This window comes from Brassica rapa, chromosome A03 (genome assembly GCF_000309985.2).
Source record: "Brassica rapa cultivar Chiifu-401-42 chromosome A03, CAAS_Brap_v3.01, whole genome shotgun sequence".
Lineage (NCBI taxonomy): Eukaryota > Viridiplantae > Streptophyta > Magnoliopsida > Brassicales > Brassicaceae > Brassica > Brassica rapa.
Window position 1 is genome coordinate 10,298,100 of NC_024797.2, and position 13,997 is coordinate 10,312,096.

At 37.3% G+C, this 13,997-nt stretch overlaps 4 protein-coding genes across 5 annotated transcripts; 2 read left to right on the forward strand and 2 right to left on the reverse strand.

The window, feature by feature from the left end:
• Positions 1-433: 433 nt before the first annotated feature.
• On the forward strand, positions 434-3,598 carry LOC103857943. The gene is made up of 8 exons (XM_009135198.3): positions 434-1,370; positions 1,489-1,576; positions 1,677-2,342; positions 2,425-2,535; positions 2,694-2,756; positions 2,840-3,039; positions 3,126-3,229; positions 3,306-3,598. The coding sequence occupies exons 1-8, from the start codon at positions 1,323-1,325 to the stop codon at positions 3,424-3,426; spliced, it is 1,401 nt and encodes a 466-aa protein (XP_009133446.1). The 5' UTR covers positions 434-1,322; the 3' UTR covers positions 3,427-3,598.
• LOC103857942 (U-box domain-containing protein 63) lies at positions 3,542-5,484 on the reverse strand. The gene is made up of 8 exons (XM_009135197.3): positions 5,084-5,484; positions 4,811-5,018; positions 4,620-4,701; positions 4,493-4,550; positions 4,306-4,394; positions 4,114-4,215; positions 3,951-4,021; positions 3,542-3,859 (listed from the first exon to the last, which is right to left on the reverse strand). Exons 1-8 carry the CDS (start codon positions 5,367-5,369, stop codon positions 3,727-3,729), a joined length of 1,029 nt encoding a protein of 342 aa, XP_009133445.2. The 5' UTR covers positions 5,370-5,484; the 3' UTR covers positions 3,542-3,726.
• A 3,473-nt stretch (positions 5,485-8,957) lies between these two features.
• LOC103857945 (pre-mRNA-splicing factor 38) lies at positions 8,958-11,286 on the reverse strand. Its single transcript, XM_009135199.3, has 6 exons — positions 10,916-11,286; positions 10,374-10,495; positions 10,195-10,285; positions 10,005-10,125; positions 9,829-9,908; positions 8,958-9,511 (listed from the first exon to the last, which is right to left on the reverse strand). The coding sequence occupies exons 1-6, from the start codon at positions 11,203-11,205 to the stop codon at positions 9,157-9,159; spliced, it is 1,059 nt and encodes a 352-aa protein (XP_009133447.1). The 5' UTR covers positions 11,206-11,286; the 3' UTR covers positions 8,958-9,156.
• Positions 11,287-11,513: 227 nt separating this feature from the next.
• Positions 11,514-13,962, forward strand: LOC103857946 (two-component response regulator ARR16). 2 transcript variants are annotated; one of them, XM_009135200.3, is made up of 5 exons: positions 11,514-13,016; positions 13,121-13,206; positions 13,324-13,401; positions 13,502-13,575; positions 13,682-13,962. In XM_009135200.3, the coding sequence occupies exons 1-5, from the start codon at positions 12,863-12,865 to the stop codon at positions 13,776-13,778; spliced, it is 489 nt and encodes a 162-aa protein (XP_009133448.1). In that variant the 5' UTR covers positions 11,514-12,862; the 3' UTR covers positions 13,779-13,962. The 2 variants fall into 2 exon arrangements, with proteins under 2 accessions (XP_009133448.1, XP_009133449.1); XM_009135201.3 differs by having other exon boundaries at positions 11,544-13,016; positions 13,505-13,575.
• The last annotated feature ends 35 nt before the right edge of the window (positions 13,963-13,997 follow it).

Consider the following 13,997-nt stretch of genomic DNA (forward strand, 5'->3'; position numbering starts at 1 on the left):
AATAAATACGAATCAATTTGATTTTCACAGAGATAACTACGATTGAACAACGTGAAGAGAATGAAAATGAAATTGTGGGAGATTACCAAAACACTATAGCTAGGACATAGAAGAACCGACAAAGAGATTATCAAACATGAAAATAAAATACGAAAGGAGAAGAGTCGATGTTACATGATTTAGACGGGAGAAAAATATATTAGGCTGAAAATAAAGAGATTTACCCGGAGTAGAGTTGAAGAAGAAGAGATTCACGCTAGATTATAGTTGATTTCAGTTGGAGTCGTTGTCGCCCCACGAGAAAGAGAGGTTCTCGAGAGAGATAGAGGCGGCGATAACGAGAAACCAAAGAAATTAGGTTTAATATATATATATATATATGATTTGGAGATTTCTTATGTTTTTATTTTATTTTAATTAGTTTATTTTTATATTATATATTTTAATATTTTCATAATTAGTTTGTTAATTGTATTTTCGAAGGGCACTATTGGGTTTTGCATATCATTTGTCTAATGGAACAATTATATGTTGAGATTATCCCATAAGGATAATATATGTGATTTAAAAAAACAGTTTCCCCTCAAAAAAATTAACCAAAATAAATTACCTGATTTACTGCCAAAACTAGTTTTTCACAAATTTCAGAATTAAACTTAAAATTGACATTTGTTATATGTTTCCAGTTTTGATTAAAAAACAAATCTTTATTTTAAGTAATAGATTTTTTTCAATTTAAATTACATGTAACTTTCTTTATTCATCATTTTAAATATTTAATTATATAATCTCAAAAAAATATTTAATTAAATTGTATTTATCATAATATTAATAGGAAAATTATATAGATTTACATTTATGTTTATTTAATAAAAATAAAATTAAAACTTGAAAATTCAGCTGGATTGGTTAAAATCGGTTCCCAAATTAAAGTTCGGTCTGGTTTTTAAAACCGGTACATGCTCCGAACTACGTCGTTTGGGTAGCACTTTATATTATTTTGCTAAAGAGCCCTAACTTGGGGGATGTGATGGAGAATATAAAAGGGTAGAAGATAAGCGGCGGAAAACGCGAGGAAGCTCTCCCTTTATAACTTAATCCTTTTTCACTTCTCAATTTGAATTCAAAATCTATTTCTCTTCCTTCTACCATCTGAATCTCACTCACTCAGCACCCGGATCCTAAACCCTGAAATCATTTCTTCGAATCTTCACTTCTCTGGGCGCTTCTTCTGCTCTTCTTCCCAAATCTCCCTATTTGGACTCGGTCTGCGCAATTGGGCATCTGGGTTTCTCGAAAGTCGATATCTTTCTGGTGTGGAAATGGATGAAAAGAGAGGGGTTTTGTCTGAACCGGCATCGATTTCTCCGGTTTGCTTCTTTTCTAAGCTTTCCCGATGACTTTTCTATGTTTCATCGAAGTTTGCTTTTATTACAATTTGCTTATGGGTTTGTGTTCTTTGTCTCTGGGGTGTTATCAATTTTGTAGCTTTCGGGACAGAAGCGTGTCGGAGATGGTTTAGAAGAGAGAGATGAATTAGGGTCTAAACGTGCTAAAGTGCGAGATCTGGATTCTGGTAATCTCTGTTTAATTCAGATTTAGAAACTATCTTTATCACTGAGTTATCGCATGGGTTGTTGAAAAAGGTTCCTACTGTTTCTATGTTTATGCTACAGATACTAAAATTAGTAGTGGACAGATGTCTGAAGTGGTTGTGGCTCCTGCTGCTGAAGGTTTAGGAAGGGTAGTAGTGAGAGAAAAGGATGTTTCCGCTAAAGATGATAATAGATTGGTTGCTAATTCTGGAAAACAGGCTTTGGATGATAGTAAAAGTGAGTCACAACGAGGAGGACAAGTTGATGCTGTTTCTAAAAATAGCAGCCTTTTGAAACCGAGGGAGGTTTCTGAATCCGTTGTTGTTGTTAGTCCACGAGATCCTTCGGTTTCAAATCAGATGTGTGGTGCAGAGGGTTCACTGGAAAAGTCAGATTCGATGCGGCGGTGGATGGAAATGAAGCGGAACGGTTTTCTCTCTGGCCCTTTGGGTGGAGTATCAGCACCGAGCTCTGCAGCACCTACTACTCCTGTTGAAGTACCTGCGCAAAAGCAGCAGAAGAATAAGAGACGAGGCGATTCTGTGAAGAAGAGAAACGAAGCTCCTAGGAAGGAACAGCAGCAGGTGGATAGGTTCTCGAATGTTACCGCGCCAAGTGGATTGCTGACGGAGCTGAACCCGGGGATCATTAACCATGTCAGGAGTAAGAAACAAGTCTGCTCTATTATTGAAGCTTTGATTCGAAATGCTACCGTGGGGGAAAGAAATACTGATTTGAATGTAAGAGGTATCTATATCATTCCCATTTTAATCCATTAAGATGTCAATGTTAGTCAGTTCAGACTTTGATCACTCTCTCGTTTATCCAGGTTCAGTCAGAGAAGATAAGGCATTAGCGTTTAAGTTACCATCTACCGGGGCATCTGATCATGACAATTCCTTTACAACCCCGGAACAAGCCACGTCTCTTGCTGTTCAAGGTTAGTGCCTTTTACTACACATATACCTTGTTCTTCTAAATGTCTGAGTGGGTCAAGTCTTGTGGTGGAACATGAAGAGTTTTGTTAGTACTGGTGCATGATGATTAATCTATTGCAGAAAGAAATGCTTAAAAGGAAAAACGTTTGTTTCTTTTTAGCTGCTAGCGTAGCTTCTCAATGGTTGGACTTTCTTCACCAAGACCTCAGTGGACGGCTTGCAGGTGTGTGTGTGTGTTTTACGCAGAGGGGCTTCTCTGGCTCATTGAGTTTTTAGTGATCTGAGTGAGATGTTATGATTTTGCAGCTGTGCAGGAAAGTAAGAACAGAGTTCATAATATCTTGACGGCCGAGTTACCACTTCTCGTTTCATCAAAAGAGTCTTCTTCTACAAATGTCTCTGGTGATGTTACCTCTGATAAAACAGCAACGGAGACGCATCATATTAAGTGGTCTGCAAAATTTGATCAGATTAAGAAAGCTCTTTGTGATGAAGAGAAAGATCTGGTGCGTACATATCCACTGACTTTCAAGCAAAGAATGATTATACCCATGGTTATTAAGCTTGAAGCCGTGTTTTTTGAAATTCGCAGGAACAGTCATTAAACCAAGTGAAGGAAATGCAGTCACGATGCAACGAAGGTCTACGACAAATGGATGAGTACTCGCCTTTCAGTTCTCAGTCATCAGATTCAAGGTGAGTAAGTTCAGACCAAACAGTTCCGTAGAAGCATTAAAAAAAAAGACCGGTCTAACCAATTTTCTTGATGCAGTTTTGGGAAAGATGGTAGCAGTGTGGAGACTAGTATGGCGGTTCAGGCGGCTGCAGCTTCTATTTTTTCAACCTGCAGTTTTCTTCTGTCCATGATGAAGCCGCCGGCTACTAGTTCCTAATCTGGAGACTAGTGTGACTCGACCACGGCTAATCCCACAGTCTATTGTCTTTTGTGTTGGTTACCATATGTAGTGTAAATAACACGGGATTGACAGTTTTTGTCAGTCGTATATGTAACATTAGAAGACATCTGTTTTTATCAATGCTACAAAGTTAGCATTTGCTTCAATACACATGTCTCTTCTAAGAGAGCAAAGTTTCCTTTGAATAAAAAACACACGACTTAATAAAGAGATTGTTGTCTCGTTGCTTTACTTCATAATGAAACACTAATAAGAAGAATTACATATTCTGGTTTGCTATGAGCTAGACAGCCAAGACGGCGCCATTTCGGCGACTGTTACCTCAGAAGGTGAGTTGTCTGGAATCTTGGCAAGTGAGCAATGTTGCAACTTAATAGACTCTGCATTGTCCACTGTCTTCACAACATACCTGAAATTGAAACCCATATTTGTTCCAAGAGCTTTAGAATCTAATGGATAAAATGAGTGCAAAGTTTATAGTAAGAGGAAAACGACTTAACCATCCATTTAAGCAATGTGTCATTATCACAGCCTTGCGTCCCACAAACCGTGGAGGTGTCCTTTTGTTTCCCTGAGCCATAGAAATTTTCGTTTGTTAAGAACATGAAAGTAGCATATTCTAGATTATGTAATTCTCAGGTATGGTGGAAGATAATCACAGACCTCTATGATGATTCGATCTCCAATGGAGAAAGGACACTGAATGCCTCTACTACTGCTCTTAGGAGTATCTGTGATGTTTGGAATACAGAAAGTTCTCTTGTGCTGCAGATCAGAAGAAATAAACTCTACTTATCTGGTTTTCTCATTGTAAATGAGATTACACGGTTTTACATAAGTAAAAGAAACACAAACCTGATCCGACCTTTCTTTCCTTCGCTTCAACGAGTGAACATGATCTGATTCTTCCTCTTGGCGGAAAGCATGAACTACAATTCGTAGAGCTGAATAAACCAATAAACTTGATGATCAGAAAAACAAAAAAGTTACTCTTGAGGAGAAATGAGTATTTCTCGGAAACAAGTAATGTAGTTAAACTCACAAAGATTTGGCTTTTCTGATCCTTCTGAAGTAGGCTGGGAACAAGTGAAACATGCTTTCTGACAACAAATATCTGATTAGCGAGTCTCAACAAGAAATCTTCAACGGGTTGGTTGAGAACTATTTACCATTCTTTTAACTTCTTTTAACCCTCCAGCTCCGAAAGAATGTCCACAAGGCAGTATTGTAGCATCACTCATCAACACTCCGCTATCAAAAGCAAAGTACAACATATAACTAAACCATCCTTGAGAATGTGGAAAAGACCTACACTTTCAAACCTAAAGGTGATGCATGCTAAAAAAAACCCTTTACTTACGTGACAGGATCAGAGAGGATGGACTTGAGAGACTCCCAAGAGCTGACACTAGTGCCTCTCTCCTTCTCAACAGAAGCAAAATCTCGCTTTGCCTGCGTGTTACATTGGCTGGAACTATCATTACTCATCATCACCTTACGGCAATCCAGAGATGCTTTATCCTCCTCCTCCTCCTCCTCTCTCACAACCAGTTCCCAACCAGCTGAACCTGAGTAAAACCAAGAATTAGCTACTGAGAGATTCAACAACCGTGGTGAACTAGCTAGTATATACCTAGATCTTTACTTCCTCTGTTGGTTTCTGCAGGTATTGAGCTACAAGAATCAATACCAGGCTGAACTAGAGAGCTGCCTCTTCGAATACAAACGTCCTCATCTCCATTGGAGTATCTCATTTCCTCCTTCTCGTTTCCGCAGAAACCTTGCCGGAATCCGGAACTTTCGAAACGACGATGATCGAGCTCCCTGCTCTTGGGACCGGACTCTCCGACGCGGAATCTCAGGGATTCGTCTTCGACATGGTATAGGAACCGAGGATCGAGGCCGTCGTTGACGGACATTGCTTCTCCGCCGGAGAATTCGGAAGCTTGTGGAGACGGAGGGGAAGCTGAGAGAGTGAAGGTACGAAGAGCACGGGGAGAGTTATAAAACGACGACGTGGGAGGGACAAGAGAAGCACGCGCGTCGTCATGGTTAATGATTATTATGTAACCGTATCATTTTACCCGCAAAGTTTCTTGTGGGTCCCATTCGATTTCATGGGCACTGTGGCTTAAGCCTTGGAAAAAGCTAAAATCCGAGATCCAAAACCAAATCCAAACCGGGAAACATAAATTTGTACCGATTTAAATTGTAAAATTATATTTGAATCCACAATATTATTATGCAAATTCAAACAATTACAAAATCCAAATATCTCAAAAAAGTCTGTAAAACTCTATTTGAAGATTCATCTTACTATCAAAATAAATATTAAAAACTTAAAGATCTTAAATATTTAGTTTCAATATCTAAAAGTATTTAGATTCTGACTGGTAGACTGCTGTGGGCGGGTGCAAAAGCCGTTCCACACATGTATACAGCCATTGAGACAGACTCTCTGGTACTGAGCAAGATGATTCGTGGGGAAGAGGAGGTCTGGCCTATTCTACAACCCTTGTTACAGGATATAGTCCATGTGTTGAAGGCAAATCCGGAGCTCAAAGTGGTGTTTTATCGTAGAGATGGTAACAAGGTGGCAGACAGGATAGCAAATGAGGTTTTTTCTTTTTTGAATTATGTCTCCAAGTTGTATTTTGTTACACTGGAAAACTATGTAATTGGCTAATGGAAAGTATGATGTTGAGTTTTAAAAAAAAAGTATTTGAAATGTGTCTTACACAAAATTATAAAATACTAGGACCGGCCCGCCCTACGGGCGGGATGATAATTTAAAAATAATTTAAATTGTTAAAGTAAATATGTTTGATTTTTGTCTAATATTTGTTTTATTTTAAAATATTTTGTTTTATATTAATATGATTCATCATTTTATTGATTGTTAATATTTATTTACTTTCATTCGCATTACAATTAACTAATTTTTTCTTAGGATTAATAAGATTGTTTATTTGAAGTTTTATTATGTTTTTATTTCAGTGATGTAGAATTGTTGATTTATTCATTTTTACATTATTTTATATCGTGTCTCTTATTCGACTATATAATTATATATTTTATTTTTAAGTAATTGTGAATCTATGTTTATATTTACTTTTTTTATTGTCGATTAGAGTGTTGATCGTAGGAAGAGAATGTTATGGGTTGGTTACTATTTTTTGACTCTTTCCGTATATATTATTTATGAAATTTAAAAATGTTATTGATTAATATACATGTCCTTACATTAGAATTTGCGATGTATACTTTTTTACCTATCAATATTATGGGTGTACAATCTATTTCTATTGTTTTTATATGTTTGCACACATGTTAGATAATTTATAGTATAAAATGAGAGTTGTATGTGGACGAAATGTAAAAATGTAAACAGAGTGAAGAGTCTCAAAATAATAGTGATTGTAGTTTTGCAATTGAGGTTGTTGCCGAAACATTAGAGTGGATGATAATTAGTGGGATGCTACCTATTGTGTCTTCGTGAACCTGTATCCAAGACATCCAAGCATTAGAGCCGGTTGCTTTCACTGCAAGTAATGAGATGTTTCAAGTACCAGTGCCAAGTAATGGGTGTTGTCAGTTCCTGCAAACGAAATCATAGGAATACGAATATAAGGATCCGGATGATACGAATATAAGCTGTTACTTATTATAAATGGAATCTCAATACCTCCAACCATCTTTGGGTCAATCTAAGCCTAAGTAGAGGGTTTGAAGGCAATGAAAAACAAACAGGAATAAGATTAATCAACAACTAAACAGATGAAAATGAATTGAAACCAGAAAGCTGTATAACACTAACTCAATTGTTGTATCACTGAATTCTAAGTCATTAAGAACATGAAAATGAGAACCGAGCAGCATATTCACATCAATCTTATAATCAAGCTCACATATCTAAAGGGAACTTTATTTTTTTTCAAAGAAAAGGTATCTCAAGGGAATTTAATACAGATGAGTGTCATAATCCATAACCACAGTGTTGTAAGCTCAGTAATACCTACCTGGTTTCCGGCTTTCCAGCGAGAGACGGACTTGCCTTGCCAATGAATTCGATGGTTCCGAGAGCAGTTGAGACCAGGGTAAGAGCTAAATCCAGATGGTGAAGAGTAAGAACTAAGTCTCTGCAGAGCATCAGCGATTCAGAGCAGTGCCAAGAACTCTATCTAATAAGAACCTCATCGCCATAAACTATTCATCAGAGAAGAACCTCTGGCGTACATGATGAAGAAACCAAGCCAGTTTTGCCGTGCTCTTGCAAAGACAATATTTTGCGTCTCTACGACTTCCCATCGTAAGTCCTGCAAAAAATATTTGTTTTCCAAATCTCTCCGACTCTTTTTTCTATCTTGTTTCCCTACATATATCCTGTTTTGACGTTTGAGTTGTTTTAAGGGTGAACTCGGAAAATAATACGGCAAAACCTTGGGCAGAAGCTGGAACCATCGTATAACTCGCCATTAACACACCAACAGAAGCGTTATTCTTAATTTAGTCCACAAAGACCACCAAAGACCATCGTATAACTCGCCATTGATACAGCAACATAATAATAACAACCTTGACTACTTTTGAGAACAAAAAAAAAACGTTTGGTCTTAATTCCATCCGAATTGCTGATGCTCTGTCTCAGTTTCTTCTCCCTCTAATTCATACTCCTTTCTTTCTTCCAAGCTACTTCTCCTGGTTTTGTATTTGATCCGTTAATCAAATTTTCAACTTTGATTACCACTTCAAAGATAGATCCTAAAATTTTGAAAGTGTGGGACGAACGAAGTAATGTAATGATGAACGTATGAGGAGAGAAGAGGGAATAAAACAGAGAGACTAATAACAACAATTATTTCTATGAAGAAATCTCCATACTGAAGCAAAGTATTATGATGATTGATGAATTTCGGCGAAGCTTACCTCATTATTTATAGAATAACTTTTGTAACCATCGAGGAGGGTGAAGGTGCTATTGAATGCGAGTTAATGAAGGTGGTGGTTTAATGGAGTGAATGAGAACGTAGATGACGGAGATCCAATGAAAGCTTAGACCGGTACACCTCTTCTGGTAAGAGGCGGTGGCCTGTACTTGGATCGACGCGGCAGTGACGTCTTCTTTACGCAGACATAAAAACTGGAAACATACTTGGGTTTATACGTACAACATGAAAGCCCAGATATAATAAAAGCCCAAACAAATTGTATTTACGTTTTAATGAAACGCTGCGTACGCGGACACGTGTCAACACTATGGACTTCGACTTTCTGACGTGGCAAAGCAGGAGAGACTCCAACATTTTTTTATATAATTAGATATTAGAATTCCCAAAATATTATTAGCCAAAAATCGCGATCGAAACATATATAATATTGGAATGAGCTTTAAATAAACTGAACCTGGATTACCCTGGTCCAGATCGGCAATGCCTACTTTGACTAACAAATGATACTGCCATGTAATAATGCCATATACCGGTTAAGCATCCGGTTTAAACAAGATATTATGACAAAATCAGAATATATTGCGAATAATCCGGTTTAGAGCAAACAATATCCTGAACACTCCGTTTTGTTCATCAAGACTACATCAAAGATTCTATAATTGCGAAAACACTCACAACCTCCTTACATAACAGAAATAGGATGTAGCAGTAACCGGATACATGAACCATGTCCCGGTTTGACAGGTTGTTCTTCGGTTTATTTCAATGGTTTCAGTCCCAGAGATGCTCTGAGTCTATTAGCTTCTGCAATCTCAGGATCCGGATGATCTGTTCCATCTTCCTTCATCTTCTCTTTCTTCTCCTTCTTCTTCTTAGGTTCCTCCCTCTCATCACTCTCATGTCTCTTACGATCCCTACTCCTGCTTCTACTTCTCCGCCTTGCCCTCTCTCTTTCTCTGTCCCTGCCTCGTTCCCTTTCCCTGTCTCGGTCCCTATAGTGATCTCTGTCTCTGTCTCTCTCCCTATCCCTGTCTCGACCACGCCCACGTTCCCTTTCATAGTCTCTGTCGTAGTCTCGGTCCATGTCATAGTCTCTATCATAATCACGGTCCCTGCCAACGATAAGGTGTCAACATCAATGATAATGGCATATAATAAATACAAACACAATGAGGTAAGCTAGTGTAAGAATGTTTGATCCATCATACTTCTTACTGTACACTGTCAGTACAGTAAAACCTGTTGGGATCTCCACAATTCAATTTCGGAAGCTGTATGAAACCGCTGATGGCTTGAGATGCCATAAGAGGAAACATATATTCAAAAGAGAGAATACTAGACATGGTGCGTGAGCATTAGCTAGAACAAAACAGCTTCCACAAACATATCACAAGAACATATAGAATGCTAAGAGCAAGGATTCAGATACCTGTGCCTATGACTGTCACGTCTCCTGTCCCTGTCTCTGTCCCTATCTCTTTCTCTTTCAGGACTCCTACGGTGATGATCCTGTAAACGAAGAGGAAGATGGTATCAACACAACAGTTGCTATATATAAACAGAGATGAGAACAAATACAAACTATTGAAGAGTTAAAGCAACGACCTTCTCGTCTTCAGATCCGTCAGCCATCCCTTCATTCTCCTCTTTTTCCTCTTCTTCTTCAAAGTCGTCTTCCAAAACACTCTTCCTCGGCTCTAACAAACCATTCTGTTCAAGCGTCCACCTATCATCACAGCAACACATTAACCAAAAATCTAATATTAAGCTATACTTATATAGCAAAAGAACAAACCTTTTCTTCAAGCGTGGCATTGCGATATCACACGAATAATCCTTGGTTAAAAGCTCCTCAATGACTTCGTCCACATGTGTCAACGAAAACCCTGATCAAACCCAAGGAGATAAACCTCGTTAGTTAGTGAAACACACCAATCAAAGGTTTTAACTTCATTGAATGAAAACGAAACTTACTCCCATCAGATAGCTTCTGCCTCACTTTACGGTAGTCATTGTAGAGAGGCTCGAGGTAGCGATAGACATCAACATCAGACCCAGTGAGACGTAGATAAAACGCACCTAGAATACGAACATACCTGCACAAACACAAAGAGTTAAATCTTCTCAAGAATCAACCTTTACAACACCCAAAAACAAGCTTGATAATCCTAAGGCGCATGAAGCTAAAGCTAGCCAAACATACATATGCTTGAGAAACAACTAATACCAGACTAAATGCACCTAGAATACGAACATATCTGCAGAAACACACAAGAGAGTCAAACCTTCTCAAGAATCAACCTTTACAACACCCAAACACAAGCTTGATAATCCTAAGGCGCATGAATCTAAAGCTAGCCAAACATACATATATGCTTGAGCATCAGCTAAGACTAGGCTAATTGCAGTATCAAACACACAAGACTTTAGTTAGAAACCATACTTGTAATCCTCTCAAGAATCAACCTTTAAAACACCCAAAGCAAAAGACAAGAGCTTTGGTTAAGAAACCATACTTGTAATCATCGTTCTTGATGAACTCCACGACGATCTCTTTCTCAGGCTGGATCTGCAGCATCTTCAGTATCAGGCAAAGGAAAGGAGTGGGCTTGCGGTTACCACCGAAGGTCCCGCCAACGTGGTCGAGCTCCATAGCCTTATCTACAAGAGTCTCCGCCGTGAGGCCGAAGCACTGCTCCTTCCAGAAAGTGTGATTGTAGATTTTCGTCCGCACGATCTTCTCCACCAGATTCTGAGGGTTCGTCCCTCTTATGTTCTTCGCCAACGGATCCGTCCGGTTCGCCATGGTCACAGGGAGAAACCCAGGAACCGCCTACTCGCCGGAATAGCTATGATTAGAAGACGATGTTTCAAGACACTAGGGGTGGCTTCGGAGAGAGATATATTCGAAAGGTCGGCTTTTGATATTAATGGGCCTTGATTTAATTAGTAGGCCCATATCGAGAAGAGATTAATATGCCTATTGGAAACTGAGGTGACGCCGTTAGTTGGACGTCCATTAAGGTCATTATTTCTGCAACATTTGAGAATATTCAATTTAGTTCGGATCCGTTCGGGTGAAAATGTTTAAAATATATTTTACAATTAAAGGAAATTTGGTATGAATTGCCTCTAATAATTATCAGTTCAGTTTAAATATTTAAATTAGGAACCATCCAAAAATAGTATTTATTTCTGTTATTTTTTATCACACAGTTAATTCTAGTTTTATTCTATGTTTTAAATCCAAATGAACTAAATTAAACTTGGTCGAACTATATTTACTCATTATCCAAAGTATTTTTTTGTTCAGTTACCTATCCGGTTTTGAAAATATATTGACAAAAACCAATTTAGTTTCCTTCGCTAATGTATCTTACATTATGAAAACTAGATTATTCTGTTATGGGAATTTTAAAGTGGGTATTAAGAACGGTTCACACTATAACTTGCATTACTTCAAATATATGAAACATATTTTCTATTACTGTGATTCTTAGATAATCTTACAAGAAAGGGAAAAAGACTTATAGACATGGAGATCTATCCTCTATCTATACAAGAGAATGATGATCCATTTGCAACTAAAATGATTATTATATTTTCTGCTTTCATCTGTTTCAGTTTCAAAGGATTTGACCGGAAAAGGGAAAAATAAAATAAAAAGTTGTATATTAATATCGAAAAGATATATCTTATCTACTTATAAGATCCTCAGCAGATCCGTACGACTGTCACTGACCCAGATAAGTTTCTTTATTCAGTTTCCGAAAAGAATCAGTCTTCCATATCCAACACACAAATTGAACACACGCAAAATCTTTCTACTTGTCAGGAAAACAAAATCATATCAAATCGGTTCTTGATTTATTACAGAGGATTGAAACCTAATAAATCTCTTTTCATATCATCATATAACTTAGTTCTATACAAAATGTATCTCACTATCTACATTTTTGTATTATGCAATAATTCAAAGTGGTCCTCTAGAAAACAAAGAACCCCACACACGATTCCATGAACATGACCTAACAAGTAACTACATACAAAAGACAAATACGTGCAACTTTATATGTATAATGACTGATACTGAAACTATAACCCCTAAAAATAAGATATCACGAGATATCCGTGATATTCTTTGATGCAATCTCTTCGCCATGCTCTTTTTCTTTTTAATTATGAGGAATTAAATAGTTGGTGATAATAATAATAGAAGAAACCATCATAAATACCATCACCAGATTCACATGACTCCACAACACTTTCTGAATCTGTCACTTTCTTTCTATATGTATCCTTGTCTTTTTGATTTTTGAATTTGTTTTTATTAGAGGTGGTGGAAAATTGAAAGCTATATGTCCTGAAGGGTGCCTGTATTAATGCTAGAGCCAGTCTTGCTTCTTAGCTTATTGTCAAGCTGTTTTCTTTCTCAGTTACTTGACATCTAAGGAACAAACGAGATGAATAGTGGTTCTTGTTCATCTTTAATGGAGGTGGGTTATGATGATCATCACCATCATCATGGTCATGAAGAGCTTCATGTTTTGGCCGTGGATGATAATCTTATTGACCGTAAACTTGTAGAGAAGTTGCTCAAGATCTCCTCTTGCAAAGGTTCCATTCTTTTCTCACCTTCCTATTTTTTCTGATTTTAATTTATTTTGTATTTTGTATATATTTTGGCATTAATTCTTTTATGAAATGTGATATTATTGTAGTTACAACAGCAGAGAATGCCATTAGAGCATTGGAGTATTTGGGTTTGGGAGATCAAGATCAGCATATTGATGCACTGACCAATAATGTAAGCAAGATCTATGGGTTTTTTTTTCCCCTTGACACATCTTGTAGGAGCGAAAATCATGATATTGATTCTGACAAATCTATGAAGAAAACTCAAAAATGTATTTTTTTTCTCCAGGATTTGAAGGTGAATCTAATCATCACAGACTATTGCATGCCAGGGATGACAGGCTTCGAGCTACTCAAGAAAGTGAAGGTAATAACAACTATAACAACTACTTCTTGGAATCAAGAATCACATGTTTTATCGGTTTAATTAGTTCAATTTTAACAAATTATCTCATGTGTTTCTATAGCAGGAGTCATCAAATCTGAAAGAGGTCCCTGTTGTGATAATGTCATCAGAGAACATTCCTACTCGAATCAACAAGTAAGAATAATAGAGATCTAATTAAGACCTTGTCTCTGTTTTCTTCCTATGGAAGTAACTAACTATAAGACCATCTTGTGTTCTGTTTTTGGTCTCTTAAATGCAGATGTTTAGCTAGTGGAGCTCAAATGTTTATGCAGAAGCCACTGAAACTATCGGATGTTGAGAAACTTAAATGTCATCTCATGAATTGCAGAAGCTGAACATGAGAGACCATTATGTAGCCCTAACCGTAAAAAAATTTCATTATCTTGATTCCTTATTTGATAGTGTTACATGTTTTTTTGTGTCTTCTGAAAATCAAGTAATGTTTTCAAAATAGCAATCTTAAGCTACACACAAAAAAGAAGTGAAAGGGATATAAGAAAACGATTATGGTTATGAAGATGTGACGATGTCTTCTCTCTTCAAACCCTAAGCAA